The sequence below is a fragment of the Xylocopa sonorina genome, chromosome 1 (genome assembly GCF_050948175.1).
Source record: "Xylocopa sonorina isolate GNS202 chromosome 1, iyXylSono1_principal, whole genome shotgun sequence".
Taxonomy (NCBI): Eukaryota; Metazoa; Arthropoda; class Insecta; order Hymenoptera; family Apidae; genus Xylocopa; species Xylocopa sonorina.
The window spans coordinates 9,148,476-9,167,979 of NC_135193.1; the positions used below are offsets into that span (position 1 = coordinate 9,148,476).

The 19,504-nt window shown below is 41.5% G+C and overlaps 2 protein-coding genes across 2 annotated transcripts in view; one reads left to right on the plus strand and one right to left on the minus strand.

Moving 5' to 3' along the window:
- Positions 1-11,342, plus strand: part of LOC143433378 (UNC93-like protein) — a 32,380-nt gene extending 21,038 nt beyond the window's left edge. Inside the window, exons 4-6 of the mRNA XM_076910730.1 lie at positions 7,989-8,151; positions 10,227-10,494; positions 10,595-11,342. Of these exons, the coding sequence (XP_076766845.1) occupies positions 7,989-8,151; positions 10,227-10,494; positions 10,595-10,914 (751 nt within the window). The 3' untranslated portion in view covers positions 10,915-11,342. The remainder of the gene's footprint in view (positions 1-7,988; positions 8,152-10,226; positions 10,495-10,594) is intronic.
- Positions 11,343-14,990: 3,648 nt separating this feature from the next.
- On the minus strand, positions 14,991-18,701 carry Hs3st-b (Heparan sulfate 3-O sulfotransferase-B). The gene is made up of 4 exons (XM_076909458.1): positions 18,273-18,701; positions 17,078-17,692; positions 16,405-16,895; positions 14,991-16,138 (listed from the first exon to the last, which is right to left on the minus strand). Exons 2-4 carry the CDS (start codon positions 17,572-17,574, stop codon positions 16,014-16,016), a joined length of 1,113 nt encoding a protein of 370 aa, XP_076765573.1. The 5' UTR covers positions 17,575-17,692; positions 18,273-18,701; the 3' UTR covers positions 14,991-16,013.
- Between the last annotated feature and the right edge of the window lie 803 nt (positions 18,702-19,504).

Below are 19,504 nucleotides of genomic sequence, written 5' to 3' on the forward strand. Positions count from 1 at the left end.
CAGACATAGTAGATTCAAGCGCGCGCGCGCACACGCGCCTGTAACCGGTGTGCTTACCGTTTCGTTGATAATTAATGCGTGCGACCTTCCGCTTTATTCGATCGACGAGATATCCCCCTGTAGTATAAACACGAGTGACGACACTTCTATTATCTGACCTACCGCTTGCTGGGAGAATCCGTGATCTCGTTTGTCAATAAAACACGTGAATTAGCTCGCGCGGTTCTCACTATTTAAACGAACTTTATGGGACTTAAATAATGGGATTCTTTTTTGCGGCAATCGGTTATTCCTTCCTGTCGGATCCATTAATTTTTTGAGCGAATCTTTTCTCGCAATTGCTACCAGTTTCTTACGTGTACCGTGCATACGAACTAGTTTGGCGAACTGCACGTTTCGTCTGTATTTAAGGAATAAAACAAGATTGCTCGAAACTTATCTAATTACTTTGGCGCATCCTGTACGTTATTTTGTGTTTATTCGAACGTTCATTAATAAGCTTCGCGGAGATCGTAGCATGATTATTATGCAACGATTGGGAAAAAATCGAATGCATCCGAAATCACAAATTGATACACGGTATTGTATCATCTGGAGCTTGGTGGCATAAATATTTATGATCATACTTCACCGGGAATGAATAAAAAGTATCATTAGAATGCAAATGTTACAATCCTTTATGGATTACGTAAAAGCCGGACTGTTATACACCGTATTACCGCGGATCCGTGCTTCATTCATAGGATCGTCTAGATATGAGTCTCGTGTTGATGATTGTAGCTAGGCTTACGATTGTAACGCATAATATCAGAGCGGTTAGGAAAATTGTCCTTTTCCTCCATCGCGATGTTCACGTTCGCGATATCCACATCTGCCGTATTTTTATCGTGAACGTGTACACTCTCGTACACGAATACACTTCCAGCCGAATCGGTAAACATTCGTCGATCGACAACGAACTGCGCGTTGCCATTAAGATCGAACCGTGTGATTTACGGATAATATCGTAGCTTCTTTCGTTACATTTTATTAACGCAGTCGATTGGGGTATCGTAATATAGGCTCGATCGAGAGTGTACGTAATACGTTCTCCAACATGGCGGCGTCTATACCTCCTTTGTCTCTCCAAGGCATGGTCGTTGAGAGAAAGGTGTATCTCGTGCCACGAACACTTGACGTACTTTCGATTTCCGGCATTTTGCGCTTCGATGAACATCCAATTCATCGACAGCCAATTCACCTGTTCAATATTGAAGCGCAGCCAACATTCCATCCACGGATCGTGCAAGATATTACACGTCGGGTGATTCCGCGATCCCCTTGGAATTCCGTTTCTTAGAACGATTAATTCGCAATCGATCCTCTGCCGATTCTCTGTAACGTCTAATCGAGGTAAACGATACGAACCGATCGGCCTCGCAATTAGCAAGAAATAACTGTATATCTTCCCAGCCAGTCGTCTCCTTTGACAACCTGATACGAGTATGATTATCAGCTGACTCTTTTTTTTGCACCCGCAATTATGTGGTTAGATGAATCGCATGTGAATGATTTCAATTTCCTCGTCGATACATGGTGCGTTACAAAACACACTCTCGCATCTACGTGTTCTTATTCAGTATTCCATAGCCAGAGTCACGCTGCCAGCTGCTTATCGTCACAAGTTGACGCGACGAGCGCGCATCGTCGAATATTGTTTAAATAACGTTCAACCTACTCTTTCCTATCTAATTTTATTCGATAAACGTTCGACACGGTAATACTCGTCCATACTCGAACCGAATGAGAATGGCACCTATCTACAAGCTGGTAACAGACCCGTAAGAGCAATCGAGCCTACGTTCCTTCCGCTAAAAACAGCTTTCCAACTCTGCACAGTGGTTCCATCATCAAGGCGTACCGTCTCGTAATGTCCGCAGTCCACGAGAGTGTGGCTGCTTTCGTTACATAAGAGAGACGAATGCACGGTTGCAGCTAAGCCGGTAGCTCGTGTATTGTATCGCGGTTCTCGACTTATCGTTCGTTCAGAGTTGTTTTCGCGTCGTCGCAACTGCCCGAACGACCAGCCCACGGTGTGTTATAACGGTTCAGAAGCAAGTCTCTGGTTCACGCCGAAGAAGCAGAACCGACGGTGGTGAAGGCTGAGCAGGGAGAGGCTCGCCTGGTCGGATCACCGCGTTTTCGATCCGCTGCCTAGACCGTCTCTGTCTGCAGCCTGCGCGCCACGTATCCTTTCCTCTCGAGATAAAGCGATTCTCGCTGACCTTGCCGCATTGTTACGATCGTTGGTACCGCGCATGACGTTATAATGGCACCTAATGACGCGGGATTTTCTCTTCTTTTTATTACTTCGCCCGTATGTTCGCGAGAAGAACAGCTTCCCCCCTGATAGGAATCACGGGGGTCGATCCTGAATATTATCCGCGATTTCGTACCGCGTTCACTTTGTAGAAACACTGAAATCTGCTTTAATCCTTCGTTTCTATTCAAAGTAGTTCGATCGGGTATGCAGAGCGCGCGTCCTCCGACGTGACCACGACTGATTTTACTCCACGCGGGGAGATACTTTCATCATCTGGTTTCCGAAAGTGTCGATAAACGTTTTCGAAGAGGAAAGTGTGTTCGGCTTAGCTTTACAAGAAAACAACGCGACACCTCGCATCGGAGGATACGATGTTCCGTTCGAACGCGTGGCACCCTTCTGAAGCAATTGCGCCGCTTTGAGAACCTCTGGTTTAATACGAGCACGACTGTCCAACTATGTAGGAATCCACGTTTCTTTCTTCTTTCGGGTGGAAAAAATATCGAGGAAATGCATTTATTTTTGTAAAAAGAAATAACGGGAGAGAGTGAGATTCTTTTCTTAGGGCGCATTCCTCGAGATTTACAGATTATAGCCTTTTTGTGAATGGGATAGCATACTTTCGTTGTTCGTACGGTGTCGTAATTGACGGAAAGGAAAACATTCGAAGGACTCGTCTGTGCGGGGAACGGTGTCCTCTGTACGCAACAAACAATTATACTAATTACGCGTGTGCCAATACGTGACTTAAAAATCCTTACGATCCGCTATAGGAGTATCATTGTCAGTAGTTATTTTTAGTTCGTACTTTACGCATTTCTTTAATTTCATACTTCCTGTATCATTAGAAACGATTGGAACACAATGAAACGCTCGGTACCAAGGTGTCTCGTTGCAGACACGGCGGCAAAACTTCGCGCCGCCGTTTTATTCCCAGTCCCCCGGCTTGCCTTTTATTTATTCGATAGAATATTGCGAAACCGTGGCACAAATCACACCGATGCAAACTAGACGAATAGAAATAACAATTTCAGTATGTAAAGCGTAAAGAAATTGATTAATCATTCCCAGTGTTTGCAGTAATGTTTCGGTAGCCGTTTAAAAAAGCCCACCAATAATTTTTGTAATCATATTCATTATTGCGACCTTCTTTCAAGGTAAAAATTTTCTCGTTTCACCGCAATGACAATTCAATTAGTTCCAATTATAAAAACAGGAACCGATTATTACGTGTCGTAACGCACGAAACTTCCGTTTATTGCGATCGGGATAATAAGTACACTTTCGTACTCGGTCCTAATTAATCGTTGTCAATGAAAATGGGGATCGCTCGAGTTAAGCCGTACTCGCCGACCAATTATGATACTCTCGACAACGTTTTAGCGAAAATACACTCCGCGTTGCTCCTCGTACTCGTTCTCCGTATCGAGCATCCGCTTCTTAAGCTCTCTCTCTCTCGTTCTCCGCGTGAACACTTTTATCTTCACCTTTCAAAAAAATTATCGTCCACGCTCAAATGGTGCGATTCAACAGAAGAAAAACCGTTCGTTATCGCAATCAGTGTTTCCATTCGAGACGAGCGCGTTCCGGCGCCATCGCGATCGCGAGGGATTCGGTTTTCCCAGTAAAAGGTGATTCACGCCAATTTGTACGTGCTGTTTCGCTAAAATTCGCCCGCTAGGAACGTTCTCGCAATCTTCGAGCGTACTCGGCTCGATATTAAATCCGTAACACACGGCGTGCAAAGTAACAGGCCGATTCGAGCGGCCTTGGGATCGTCAGAAGCTAAAGGCTTCTGCCTTATCGTTGGAAACCGTTTCGCGCGAACACTTTTCCGCGCGGCCGTCGTGCATACGTTTATGATCGATTAACGGTACACGGCTAATAGTTTGTTCCATCCATCGACATGTTTACGATCGCGACCAAAGATTCCTGCTTTTTCTTGCCTCTCCCTTTTCTCTTCCTCCGTCGGTTACATACACACGCCAACATCCGCGAGCATCGAAACAACTTTAGCTTCGACACGTTATATTTAGAATAAATACTGCATTACGGTATAGTTTAGAAAAACTGTCCACTCGTTATGGATCATCGTTGCAGGTGTATAATATTTCACTTTTAATCGAGGTGTATTTAAAGTCCATCAAAGCACGGCCTTACGCGGACAAAGGACGTTGTTATAGAGACAAGAAGTCCTTGGTGGATCCTCCTTTGCAGCTACTGTATATAGCGTAGGCGCGGTACCGTGAGAGCAACCGATACCGGAATATGAGTCAGGCATTCTTGAATTATGTATCTGGATTAGTTGATGGCTTGTTTAATGTTTACAAGCTGACACATTCTAGTTAGACTGTTCACGTGCACGACTTGCCCCGTGCGTTGACATTTGTGCGGTGCGCGATCGCAGACCGCGTGTCGAACAACATTTGACGCTCGATAATCGTAGCGTCAATATGCTTATTCTATGATTCAATATCTATGGATCGGCTGCTATCGGTTAATAAAATGAGCCGCGGTTCCCCCGATTAGAATCCAGAGGGAGAACGGTGACCGTTGGGTCTGTAAACGTGAACGTTGACACGCGGCGGTCGTTGATGTCTTCGAGTTTCGTTGGCACAATTATTGGGTCTGTAAACGTGAACGTTGACTCGTGTCGTTTAAGTCTTTGGGCGCAATGATTGTCAGTTTCCTTGGGAACCACAAAAAAAAAAAAAAGAACCAGAGCTCCATCACTTTTGTTATACGTCAACTATGTCTTTACTTTGTTGTCTGGGAGTTAATTACTTACTAATGGTATCGTAATTGCCCATTGTTAACTTTAAAATCTTTTTCTTTCTTTTTTTTTCTTGATGGAAAACAGAAAAAGAAGCAGTACAACTACTCGGAATAATATTTGCCAAAATACGTACGGAAGATACGTGAATAAATAAAAGCATCATCAGACCGAATTGGTTAATATTATCGATCGTATTCGGGCCGCTTAAAATCTTACCTCTTCCAGCTGTCGACCGGTTCGTTCGTTTCACCGGTTCTCCAAGCTTATCCTTCAGGCCCCTCGGGGTAGATCGTGTATTCAAGTGCTATATACGTGGCTAAATTTAGCGGCAGGATAATTTGCTGGTATTCTGTTGAACTCTTTTACGAGTGTTCGCCTTCTTGCCTGAACATTCACGTCCAGAGGGACTTCCGTATTTTTTCTTTTCTTCCTGCCTCCGGCTCCTCCCGGACCGCCCCGTCCTCCCGATCTCTTTTTCCTTCTTCCTCGAAATTTTATCGACTTTTTTTCGCGACCCGCTTACCTGCGACTCGACGAAAATCCGGCTCCCTCTCTCCGTTACGCGTTATCACCGACGCGTATCGTTTCACGCTTGTACTCGCGGTGGTGAATACGAAATTTTCATTCGGCGGGGGGGAGGGGAAGGGGAGAAAAGAATAAAAAGCGCGAAAAAAAAGCAAAAAGCTTGAACCGGTTTTTCGCCGGGGATACAACGAACGCAGCCAGCCTTCGTCATGAAACGAAGCACCACCGCCTCATAGATGTATGCGGCTTACCCGTGTGCGGTATACGTACATACGGGCGTGTATGGAGTTCATCGGAGAAAATTTTCAAGGAGAAATTCTTCTGCGCCTGTACGCTTCAGGGAAGAACGTAACAGTAGGACTTCATTTACCGCGATGAATTTTACTCGCGCGATTGATTTATCGAGCTTCTGCTTACTTCTGGGTTCTTCTACCATCGCGGGCACTTAATCATCGGACAATTTCTGCGCTCTCTCGTTGCTGGACATTCTTATTAGACGTTCCAGCCATTCGTGTCTCGGTCAATATTTAAACCCGCTCCGATCTTTCGATAATCGATTGCATTCCTCGTTTTCTCTTCTTGCAGAGATCTTCCTAGTTTCGAGATAAATATAAAATGTTCGGGTATTTTAATCGATACGTTGCTACTTCGCCCTTGGATTAGAAAAATATCAATTGTTGTTATTGTTCCGAGGGAAATCTATCGATCGAGCCTAGCCTTCGACTATTGACCATCGCTGGGTGTGGTATCGCTGAGGAATTGTCTTGTCAAGGGAACAAGTGTTTGTAACGATTTATTTCTGCAGTGGTGCGAACGTTTTAAACTTCTCTAAAGTGAACGTACCATTGACTCCATCTTTGTTATTCATTTAAACGATCCTCCAAACTCCTACCTGTCGATGTTGTTCGATCGTAGTCGTTCCAATCTCGTAATAAACCTAGAAACTGGCGGCTGTTAAATAATACTGTTTCAAGGACTAGATTGCGAATCCTACTTTGTACCGCTCGTAAAATTAATCTTCCAGTCAACGGATTTGAAAGACCGACCTGCGTTTTAGTGTTGTACTCTTGCGAGAATGTGTATAGTTTATTGCTAATTAAACGGTCGTTCGCCTTATCGCGGTGAAAAAAATTGCAATTTTGGTCGAGGATCAGTTTGCAAGGTCGTAGAATCTCCTCTCGGAGCTCCTCGACCAGGAAAGTATTTTCGTTCAACCGCAACTTCCGTTCGAGTAGAACTTTTCGAGCTGCGAATTAATTTGCCTTGTTCCTCAATTACGCAGAGTTGTTTAGATAAGTGTAAGTAGCTGCGTTCCAGAAAAAGTAAAGGGTCTCCGATTTCAAGTAGCGATACAGTAGCATTCAGTTGGAAAGAGGAAATAGCCGGTGGCCACGAGTTTGACAAATTCCATTTCGCGTGTACGGGTGTCTCGGTCTTGATGAATATTTTCTAACTAGTTGTTAATCGATCTTACGGTCGTTCCACTTCACTGATTCCTGTCAACGTTTCACAATACGCATATCTCTAGTACCACGGGTGTATCAAGGCTCCAATGACAGGCTTTAATGTCACAAGCGTTCGAGATTACATACTCGGCATTAGAAACGAGTAACACAAGTGTCGATTAAAATAAACATTCTGATAACGCGTAAATCTTGCTCCGAATGTATACTTATCGCGGTCTGGCAATAAAATTCTGTTAGATTGTTCGTCGCTTTAGGACCTCGGGCTACACGTTACGAAACGACTGGCGGTGTATCTATTTTTGACGACAGAAATTTATGCAAAAAATTAACTTTATACGTATGTCAGCATTACGAGTCGTCTTCGACGACCACCGAATGCCGAGGATTGGGCCCGTGGGACGTGCTCGGCTCGCGTAATAATCGGCTGACACGTGTAGCAACAATTTCGAGGCACCATTTACACGGTTCAATTTCCTGAACTAGAAACGGCGTGTCAAAATCGAGATACGGAACGACGTTACGATAGACATTCGCGACGTGATATTACTGAAATATTTCAGCAATTATCCTTCGTATAAAGCCACAATTACGGCAAAGGAGTTAGCTATATTCAGCCGATCATTTTCTACGAAAATAGCTCCGCTCACGGTTCCGTTCATTCCGCTTAGCATATTTTTCGCTTCTTGATAACTGTCGAACGCATTGAAATTAAAACTTTCTACGGTGTAAAGACACGCACCACTCGTTACCGTTTCCCATATTTGGAGTGTCATTAAATACCGTCTGTCTGGTCACTTTTGACCAAGGAGATAGAGAGCTTTTATTATTCCTCGCGTGTAAAAACTTTTTATTATAATCACGGACGTTTAAAAAAAGTATCACCGTAGTGAAGCTACGAGCACTTGTTTCTTGCTTTCAGGTACGGTGAGAAACAGCGTCGAGCCGATAGCCAAGAGCTCAGTGGTATACAATTGCTCTCGGCAACTGCTTATCAACTAAAGAAACCCTATCAGCAGCTTCTCATACCAATCACGGTGTGGATCGGCATGGAGCAAGCGTTCATCGGCGCAGACTTTACACAAGTGAGTAATTAAGACGATCGGTTATTTATTCGAGAAGGTGCGCGGAACTTCTCGTTGGAGGCGGATGAATCGTAGGAGATGGAAAAATTATCAGACGGAACGCTTTTAACCGAAGAGGGTAGCCGTAGTTGTTAGTACCACGGCGAGTGGTTTCTTGGAAGGACGCGTTCTTTTTTTCTCAGCGCTACGACAATTATTTATGGCATCTGCCGAGGAGAGGATTGTTACGAAAAAATTCTTGGGCAATCCGAGGATAATTCTGCATCTTCGCGAGCTCGATTGCGGCAAATATTATTATACTTTCAAATGGTCGGTCACATTTCACGAGATCGTTTCCGATTCGTCGATACCTCCGGCACGAAGATTCATTCTCGAATGCATAATCGGCCGTCCGTAATCGATGCCTTATCGAACCAGGCTCCCACTGACAACAGGCTCGTTTATTTCGCGGCGAGCGTGGGCGAGTTGCTCGAATCTCATTGTTGCTCGTTACTCGATTGTTCGCTGCCGCGTGAGTCGTAAATAATTGTTCCCATGTTGTTAAGCAATCAACGGACCATACATTATCGAACTCTTGGAAACTCGTTAATTGAACGTGTTTTTTTTTCTCTTTTTTTTTGGTGGAAAAACTCTGCGAAAACTAATCGAAGAAGATAATAGCGCGATTATTTCACAGTTCACACTAAACAGTATCCCTCTTAATTAATTTAACAACGATCAAATCTTTGTTTCGAATCTTAAAATTGTTCTTCGATAAAAAAAAAAGAGGGAGAGAGAAGAAACGATTCAGCTTCTAGTCTCAGAGCATTACAGCGTCGCTTTAAAAGAAGGAGAATCAGACGAGTAAAAGAAGAGCGTAGTATCTCGGATGAGGCGAAACTGAAATCGTTAATGATTATCCTCATCATCAGATGCAGCACAAAAACCCGGCTTGGATCACCCGGATACGAACCGGATACAGAACGGCAAGTTCGTGATGCGTAACGGCCATGCGAGGTCATGCAATTGTTCTCCGGAAATACATGCTGCTGATCACAGATATGCTGAAATATCGGTTGAAGCACACGCATCCTTTGGCTTTTAAAGCGCTGAGCGGCTAGAAATTATAAGTTGTAGAATATTACGATTGACTGTCTGCAGAGAAATGGAAGTGGAAAGACGAGAGGAAGAAGGCAAAAAAGAAAAAGTGGGATGTGAGACAATTCGGAAGATAAATTTGTTGGAAAAACTAGCTGGATGACGAAATATTCGAACAAATCGGCCATTGGAAGGCATCAGGATCCCGGGACGCTACCTTCCATTGAATCAGCTGGTCCGACATGTTATAAATAGCCTAGAATCTTATTCTTGCAGCAATTCCCCGATACCACTTCCATACCGGGAATCCCGTGAACCAGTATTTCTTCTTTTTTTTCACCGCTCTACTCACGCCAAGACGGTGTAGAGACCGGCCCCGTCCAGCTATCGCGCACACGCCTGGCTAAATGAAAGCGCATAGGGACAACGAACGCATCCTCGCCATCTCATCTTTGCTTTCGAAAAGAATACCTTTCTTGACTGCGAACCGGATTACCGAGAATTCCTTAACGCTCGATTATTGTATAATAGAAACAGCATGTTCAGATATGGCCAAAAGGGATATCATTTCGAGGCTGGATTTAAGCTTCTCTGAAACACAGTAGGAAAAATTATGCCTCGGAGAATTGAAACCCTCTTTTCGATTACTCGAGAGAATGTTTAAGGATTTAAAAAACGTCTAAACGATTCATTCGCACGATCCTTTAATCCGTGAACACCCAATGTGTAGGGTAAGATCGCCTACATCTAATTGTAAGTCGTAAGACTGCGGCTACTGGACGCCAGCAAACCAGAATGCGTTTTATTGCGAGCCTTTTTGCCGCCTGGATTCCATCGTACGCTGAAAATGGTAGAATATCCTCAGCACCCCTAATAGACGTTCGATCCCGTATCGACCTCGTACTCGGATTCGCGCAATTCTGTTAACACATCGACGGCTCGTTTAATCGTGATCTATTTTATTTGACTATTTTCCTTGTTCTTCTGTTCGTTTCTAGGCGTACATATCCTGCGCGTTAGGCGTGCACAAAGTGGGATACGTGATGATCTGCTTCGGAGTGGTGAACGCTGTCTGTTCGCTGCTCTTCGGCTCCTTAATGAAATTCGTCGGCAGACAGTCGCTTATGGTGCTGGGCGCCATCGTCCATGTTAGCCTTGTCGTCGTGCTACTCCACTGGAAACCGAACCCCATTAACCCCTACGTTTTTTACACCGTCTCTGGACTGTGGGGTGTCGGCGACGCAGTCTGGCAAACACAAGTGAACGGTACGCTTTAGAAAAGGACAACTATCGTGCGAATATTCGCTGTTCCAGCGACCTTACTTTCATGATACTGATCATTCGCATTCACTGTTCGAATTTGCAGGTTTGTACGGCACCCTGTTCAGGCGCAACAAGGAGGCCGCGTTCTCGAACTACAGGCTATGGGAGAGCGCCGGATTCGTGATCGCGTACGCGTACAGCACCCATCTCTGCGCCCGTATGAAGCTGTACGTGATGCTGACAGTGCTGCTGATCGGCACCATCGGATACATCATAGTCGAGCTGTTGCACAGGCGCAAGCAGAAAAGGCTCAAGGCGATCCAGGAGGATCCAAAGGCTGCCCAAGCGGAGGCGAATCAGGTGGAGGAGACGGACGATGAAAAGGACGATATCGACGACGATATCATTATCACGCACCTCTGAATAAACGCACACTCGCGCACCGACACAAGAGAATCTCATCCAGTGTGCCACGGCTCGATCGACTCCCCTCTTTTATTCCTTCTTACCGCGTTTTCCAATAATAACGAACGCAGTTACTTTCTACAGCGGCAACGATATTAGCACACGGGCGATATACATAGATACATAAGTGCGCCGTGTCGACCGAAACCGATCGAAAGCTGCTTGGAAAACTGTACCACGTGATTGTTGCTCGTTTATAGGAAGCGTAAGAATGATCGATATCGCATCGTGTTTTGTTTCTCTTTATCTTTTATTTTCCTGGATGTATATGGAACGGAAATTGCCACGGGACATGCCCGACAATTTTCTCGTACAGATGATAAGCGTGTGTGAAATTGTTGTTCATTCATCTCGGGAACAATCGTCGATCGTAGCAGGATCATTCGCGAGACGCACTCCGAAGAGAGTGCTGTTCTTATTTTAAACTTCCGTTTTTCCTCTTTTTTGTTTTTACATTTTTTCCGCGGTTATTTCGATTTTATAAGATTTTACGTTCCGACATGGCCTCGCCCGTTTCTCGCTCCGTTACGGTTGGACTTCTCCTGCATCGAGAAACGGGAATGGAAGAACGAGGAGACGAAGGATCGCAGGAGAATTGCGCGAAGAAAACGATGATAGAATAAAAGAAAGAAACCGACTCGTGGAACATTAACGAGGGATAAGGAAATGCACGAAGGAGTACCAATGCGATCAGCCCCTGGGCTCGTGCACGTATTGTTATAGATATTGTCCACAGAGATTCGACAAAAGTGATCCCATTGTCAACCGAATACACGAATTGCTTGCCTTCACGGTGCTAGAAGCGCGTTCCGATGCCATACTCGCCCTTATGCGTTCGCATAGTATCTTCAATCTTCATCTAGATGTAAGTTCAACGGGTCAAAGAGAAAAAAAAAAGAAACGGAAAAGGAAATAATTCTGAACGTCAATCATACTTGGGCAACTAAAAGATGGGGCATGGATTGTGAAGGGTAAAGAGTTAAGGGAGGGTACCCCTAGTTATATAGGGTTACAAGCTATAGGTATAGGATTTCCTTTGTGTACTCTGGCGTAAAAATTTCCAAACATGTAGCTAATTTTCGAATATATACATCACTGACTAATTGATCGCCAGCTCAGAAAGGGAATATGCCTAATAAAACAGGAGCGGCGGAACGTGGCTTGAATATTCAGCTGGTGGAACGTGCACCATCTGCCGGTGACCCAAGCATATAGAAGAATTGTTTGATTTGTTCAAACGGGATAGAAGGAAAGACAGATCGGGAAGAAAATTGCGTCGGAGAGAGACGTCAGTTTCATAGACGAGCACGCGAAAGAGATCGTTCGACGAACTGGATAAACGATTCGAGTACATTCGTTACGTGTAGATCTGTAAGATGTAAGACCTCAGATTGCCACTATGTGGAAGCGCTTCGTAGCAACTTGCCATTAAGTTTTATCGGAAAATTATGTCCCAGTTTTTGTGATAATGATCGGAGGTTCCCAAACGGACGTCTCGATCGGTGAATCCGTTTATCTTGTACATATATTACGGATAGCAATATGCGGCGAAATGGACATTCCACTCGAATGCGTAACCCCGGCCCGTTTCGTTTTTATTTCTTTCGCGACCACAGATGCACTTCGAACAAAGAACCACTGGATCGAGCCTGTGAGATTTTAAATCTCGATTTGCACGTCTAATTTTACTTAGGGACACCAATTGTATCGCGAAACATTAGCTATGCGTTACGGTGAATAGAAACGCGGTCTTCTCCTGTATTTTCGAGTTTTGTGATTAAATATACGGACGTCAGAGAAATTGGAAACAATCGATGGTTCTTCTTTTTCGTCTTCAGGTGAGAACAGGCCGGGATTTTACGTGCATCTGCATTCGATCGATCAACTAAAAGCGTCAGAGAAAAGAGATTCGCGAAAGGACATTGTTCGCGTTCGCCATCGCCTGAGAGTATCTTAAACGAGAACATAAAGAAGGACGTAGAAATGTTGAAGCATCTTGAAACGCTCTTGATTATCGCATAATCGACGATCATCTTTAAAGAAAAATAAGAGAAAAAACGTAGAAACGGGATTAGACGTGGTCTTAATCTCGCGCGTTAGAAAAAGTATGGAAGGATTACGACGCGTTAGTGGTAGGATTAAGAAGCATTGTAGTCGATAATTTAACGTTAAGTATTCAACTAAAATTAATTTTATAGATCACCCTTGTTTTCTTTTTTCTTTTTTTAGATTAATACGGTTAACGAAAGAATGTATGGGAAGAAATACGAGAGCAGACAGAGCGTATATTGTGTTTCTCTTTCGCGCGAAGATTCGCGATCGTAGATGGTTGTATGCCAGAGAATGGAGGGACCAAGACAGGAGGATATCGTTGTTGTTCATATATTGTAATAGATTAATCCTAAAAGGAGAAAGAGAGGAAAATAAAAGGGATGCTCGTTCTATCCCCGGATATAATATGTTGAATCAGTATTTGTTACACGAATCGAGTTGTATTACGCGTTTAGTCTTTATCATTATTCAATGATCACGTATGATGAACATACTGACCTACTGTGTATTGTAATAGAGCCTCTCTTCGACATGTATGTATTCCGTCCACCAATCGATAAGATTGCTCAAGATCTTTAACATAAGATTAGAGTAAAGGACCAATAAAACGTATGTCGCACTCTTACATTCTTTATGCATATATATATATACGTATATATACATATATATATGAGTAATAATAACGCAATATACAGATACGTTGCCATTTCGATGGGATCGAAAGATGTGTATATTCGTGATCATTTTTTTAAGCGGATTAACATATTCGATGACAAGACAACAATCTTGACAAGTAAAAGAAAAGGTGTCAGCATTGTTCTCGAATAAAATTGCATGAAAGATCGCACGTACGTCTTCCATCGAATGGTTGGAATTTTCTATTGTTAACGTTCTCTTTTCTTTCTTTTTTTTTGTAATAGTTCAATAGATGTAGGAACGGACCAGAGACACGTTATTTCTTAACGCAGTAACGGGACATTTGTACAAAAGAACGATGAATATCTTGCGGAAAGTATTGAGACAATACTCTATGTAATTGTATAAAAAAAAAAAGAAGGAATACGTTTTTCCGTGCATCATGTTGTTTTCCCTTTCGATGTGTCGAAAGTAATATTTCATTACAAAGTTTGTAACAGATTTGTATCTCTGTTGTTATTTCGTTACCTAGAATGTCTATTTCCTCCGTAGTACAGTTGCACGTCTATTTCCGGTCTGGACGGCTTGAACGGACATAGTTTGTGCTTGTTCAAGATGTGTATGATGTTGTAAATAGTATGTCGTTAAATGATGAATTAATTACAATTTTAAGATATCTGTAGGACGCTTTCGAACATCGTTAGGATGTCGATCTCGCACATTTATAAAGTATCTTAAATAATATTTGGATCCGACGTCTTTAAGACGTCTAGGAAACATATCGTTTTGTAACAGACGTTCATTAAACGTCTTTAAAACGTCCATAGATCTCTTTGTGTTATCTGAATACCTACGATTATATTGTAAACGTACTGACTAATTATTAATGATTTCAGGGAATGTTTCAAGTATGACTTGGGCTATAGATTTCCTGACGAGTGAGAACAGCAGTTTGGATACGATGTGAGTATTAATTACACGGCATTTTGTAGTTTATAAATCACCATTTATTTATAGCTTTACGCTTCTTAGGTAAGATTAATTAGGCCACTTGAGCATGTAAACTTAATGTGTAATTAACTATTTAACAATACATTCGTTGTAATTCATTTAAGCTACAACTTATATACACGATGATACCCTATAAAGTAGAATTTTCATAATTAATAGTAATACAAAAAGATCATTATCAAGATAATTTCTAAACGTAGATATGACTTATTTAAAACGAAATCTAATAATTCACGGCTAGCATTTTTTTTCTACTACCTTCAATTAAAATTCACTTGTATAACTTTTTAATTAATTTCATAGTATACGTATGTACGCGTGTGTGTGTCTGTGTGTATGTGCGCGCGCGTGTGCACGTTTGCAAAATATAACTACATTATTTTTATTGCAGTTTGTGCAAGCTGGTGCCCCTACTTGCACGTATCGAAATTAATTATATATTTTTTTTCATAACGGTTATACAAACTTTTTTAACAACTTTCGTCATTGCAAATGTCTAATTGACGTTATTAATATTCCTATGCATTTTGTGTTTTTTTTTTTAAACGGAAGTATGGTAGTTGAAACTATTTATCAAACTCGAGACACAATTTTCGGTACTTTAAATTGTACTCGGTGCTACAAGGACTCGTATGTTCATTAGTACTAATATTTAATAATATTAACGTCGATAGAAAATTTTTCGCATAAAACGGTGGAAGATTAGAAATTCAATAAAATATTCGCATAAAATAGTTCCCAGTATTAAACATAATTCTGTACAATGCAAATACATTAAATATCCTTTGTTCTTCAAAAACATTCCATCGGAAGATACAATTAACAACTTAATTATAATAAACATTTATAAATGATCTTTAAAAATATAAATAAGAAAGGAAATTGTAAACAATCCGTATAATAATTATCTATCCGTTTAAGATTCGAATATATATCATTCTTTTCATAATATCATGTATAAAATATAGTAGAGTATACATGTGTATACCGCAAAAATTATATATGTAATCGATAACATTCTGCGACAGCTATAAATCTATTCAAGTGCCTAAATATTAATATCACGAACAAGAATAGGAATTCTCATCTGTGTATTGTCAACACATTGAAACGATGCATCTATTATCTTTTTTTTCCTCTCGCGCGTTCACGTGCATAAAAAAATATTCTGAGTCACGTAAAACCGGATGAAAACTAACTGCAGAGTATATATCTCGTTCATTACCGATTATTTACTTCCGTGCAAGCTAATGGCCACCGCATATGCGCTCGTGTCGTCGTATCTCAGTAAAAATTGACTATGTTTCCTTTTTACTTGACTAGCTTCGATATGTATTCCCTTAATCGCTTATTTACTCTCACAACCAGCCGAAATCCGTCCCGGTCAACTGGTAGAAACGTTGATTGAACGGACGATAAAAATCTCTCAATCGTTGTACGGCTACAGGATCTATGTACGGATGACTACGACCCTTGTTCTTACCTTGAAATCACAGATTGTTTGTTGTCACACAAAAAACTACGGATAAACCTGCAATCTTGTGATTCATTCAGTTCTTATACATGCTTACGTACGAAAAAAAAGTGTAATTGAAAATCATTCCAATTACTTAATGACAGTAATCGAAAAACATTGTTTCCTTAAACTACTTGGAAATTTTCTTTTTTTTCTTTTTTTTTTTATTGCATGACACTGATTTGTACCACACAAATGTAATACTTCTACTGTGTTATACAGCGTCGACTTACCAAGGCAATGGGGTGTAGGACGTTCCTCAGATTTGAGCAGGCAGGGGAACCCCTTCGTCGCGTTGAAATAAAAATGTTTCTCACAGATAACTCTCTTTAGGCCTAAGAAATCCTGAACCCTCGTTATCTCCGCGACAGGGTCCACGATCAATCGTTCACCGGACACGAATAAAAACTGCGACAATGGAAAGTATTGAAGCCATCTCTCTAAGTGCCTCGCGTATACGCCGATCCTCAACGGTACCCATGACGTGTCCACGATTTTCGATCCATTCAGAAACGCCAGATCCTCGAACTTTGGCATGTTCGCTCGTTTGCTCTTCACTTGAGTATAATCGGATATCGCTCGGGTAACTGGATCCCTCACTACGAGAATCAATTTCATCGCTGGATTCATGCGTTGAACTCTCCTCGGTACTTCGCTGGTCACGAAGTATGAGGGGGTTTTTTCCATCGTGATTTGAGTGGCCAAAGTTGGAGGCATCCTATGTCTGGAATATACAAAAAAAAGTCTTCTTTCAGTTCTCGTATTTACTATTTTTAAGGATCAAAAATTATAATACTTATAGAAGAATCGCAAAGTCTAATTATTATTTTCATACTTTCAGGAGGACAATTTTCTCCTTGATGTCGAGTTATAGTGTGAGTAATCATCTTGCTATAGTGAACATACCTATACCAATGAAATCCTTTGAAATAATGATGATCAAAAAAGTGCACTTCAGAGCCAGCAGCACGGATAGCAGGATGCAGCCTTAAGAACTCTAACAACGCTCTAGTACCACCCTTTTTAACGCCGATTATCAACGCAGATGGTAACTGCTTGCTGGGCATTAAGCCTTGCTGTTTCAAGATCTGATACTTTCGCAACGATCCCGTATTCCCTTTAACGCTGTCATTGCTTGACCAGAGCGACACTACGTGAAACTTCGATAATTTCGCGTGTTTCGATTTCACGTCGTTCACCAGGGTAGACTCCTTGATCGTCAGTCGATTCGAGTTCGGATCACGTGCGGAAGAAACGAAACTTCTTGACTTCTGCAGGGTTGCTTTACCAGACAGGCCGGCAATTAATAACGAATTGTCGATTAGAAAGATCCAGATGAGAATTACCAGAAAACAGGCTGGAACTAGAACTTTCTTCGACCAAGGTCCTTTTCTAAGTTCCATACTGAACTTAAGAATCGTCGTATTTCACTGGCATTTTGGATTCCATCGTATTATCGAACTTTCAGTCTTCTACCTCCATGCTGATATGTTTCGACAGATATGTTTGTATCTAGCATATCTATAAAGAATTTTAATCACTATTCACAAACGGTATCGTACTGCATGTTGTCCATTAAAACTTTTTGTTCCTTTTCCTCGAGTTCATAGTGTTAAAAAAACAAATACTATCAAAGGTTTAGTGTAAAAGTATAAATATATGAAAATACGTAAAACTAAGACACCACAATATGTAGAATTACAATATAAAAAATGTAATGTGTTCGGGTTAGCCCCTAATCATGATTGACGCATCGGCTGCCGTGATCGGAGGGTTGCATACTGACAGGATGAGTCTAGTAAAAATATAGGAAAAGAGGATTATCCTACAGATCTAATTTATCGAAACCAAGAATAATTAAACCGTGCTGAAGATTTTTTTTAATTTAATAGTAAGGAGATCTGTAAAGCTTCATAATTTCTGATTTAGAATTGAATTAAATGATTGAATTTTATTGCGAATTTAAAAGGAAAAGAAGTGCATGCAAAACGGTACACGCTTAACTTAAGAAAAGAACTAGAAGTATATGCATATTACAGGCTTAAGTAGTGTAAATCACTAAACCAACTGTTTATATACAGTATTTAATGTATGAGCTTACCTCTCCATGCCGTGCAATGTCCGAGGGCCCATTAATTTTGTATGGCATACGTGGATTCCAATTGTACCACGTGGTATTCAACTTTTTTGGCAAGTGGATACGATGATATGTGATTCTTGGTGTAAAGGAAGTACACATTTAACGCATTATCAGTCGGCGCGTTCGTAACAATCGATAACGCGGAACAAGTAGAAGGGAGAGACGATAGTATAACACAAGGCGTATCGATGAGATTTCATAGCTACCGGACCGGATAACGGGAAGTTAAATTGATCTTCATCTCCCCGTCAGGCTCTTCCCGTTTCGTTTGAATCCGAGCGTGATGCAGCGTTTGTTAATCGCATCGCGCGCTAGAAACCTTTCCCTCTCGTGTTGCTCGCCAGCAGTAGTTGTGTACGAGTTTGCCAGAGCACGCGACACTGGCGCCTACGCTCGTTAACACGGTGAAACCGGGAAACTGACCGGAAAGCAGTATAGATCTTATGATATCGAGTGACCGCGAGCCAGGCTGAAAATCAAAATAATTTTATCAAGAGAGGATTAACAGACAGTTGAGTGAAAACCTTCTTTCATTTACGGCTTACGGAATATTATCGTGAAACGAGCATTGATACCTCCGCTGTTCGAAAAAATAGATTTAATACAAAGTCTTATTTCGTTAATAAAATTTGTTTTTATATTTGATTACTTATGCATAGCAAATTGACTGTTCCGGGAATTTAGTATATATTAAAATAATCACAAGGAGCAATAACTTTTGCTGTTTTTTAAGGGTCAGAGAGAGGGCAGGATGCAATTTTCTTGCGAACGATTATCCTTGCGTTATTTGTTAGAAGTGCTTCCTTCTCCACAGGATATAATATTTAATATTTACAATTTTCCATTCAACAGATTTCTTTACGTATATAGCATTTGATACTAATGATGCAAAATACATAAATGCCATCAAACGGTTATTCATAAATTTGCATATTAATTAATTCTTGTAAAGAGAATATACTGGATAAAGATATTCGAAAATGTTAGAGCACGGAGGTGCTAAATCAATTACATAGGTACGTGACTGCCGACGATACATTGTGTATATACAGCCGGCTGTTCGTGTGTTAGTTCTCGGTAGTAACATTAATTAGTAATGCCGAGAAACATCGAATTCGAGGAACGATCGGTAGTTCGAAACGTTGAAATGGATAAGCGATAAGTATATTGGCGATAGGAGCGAAGGAATAATA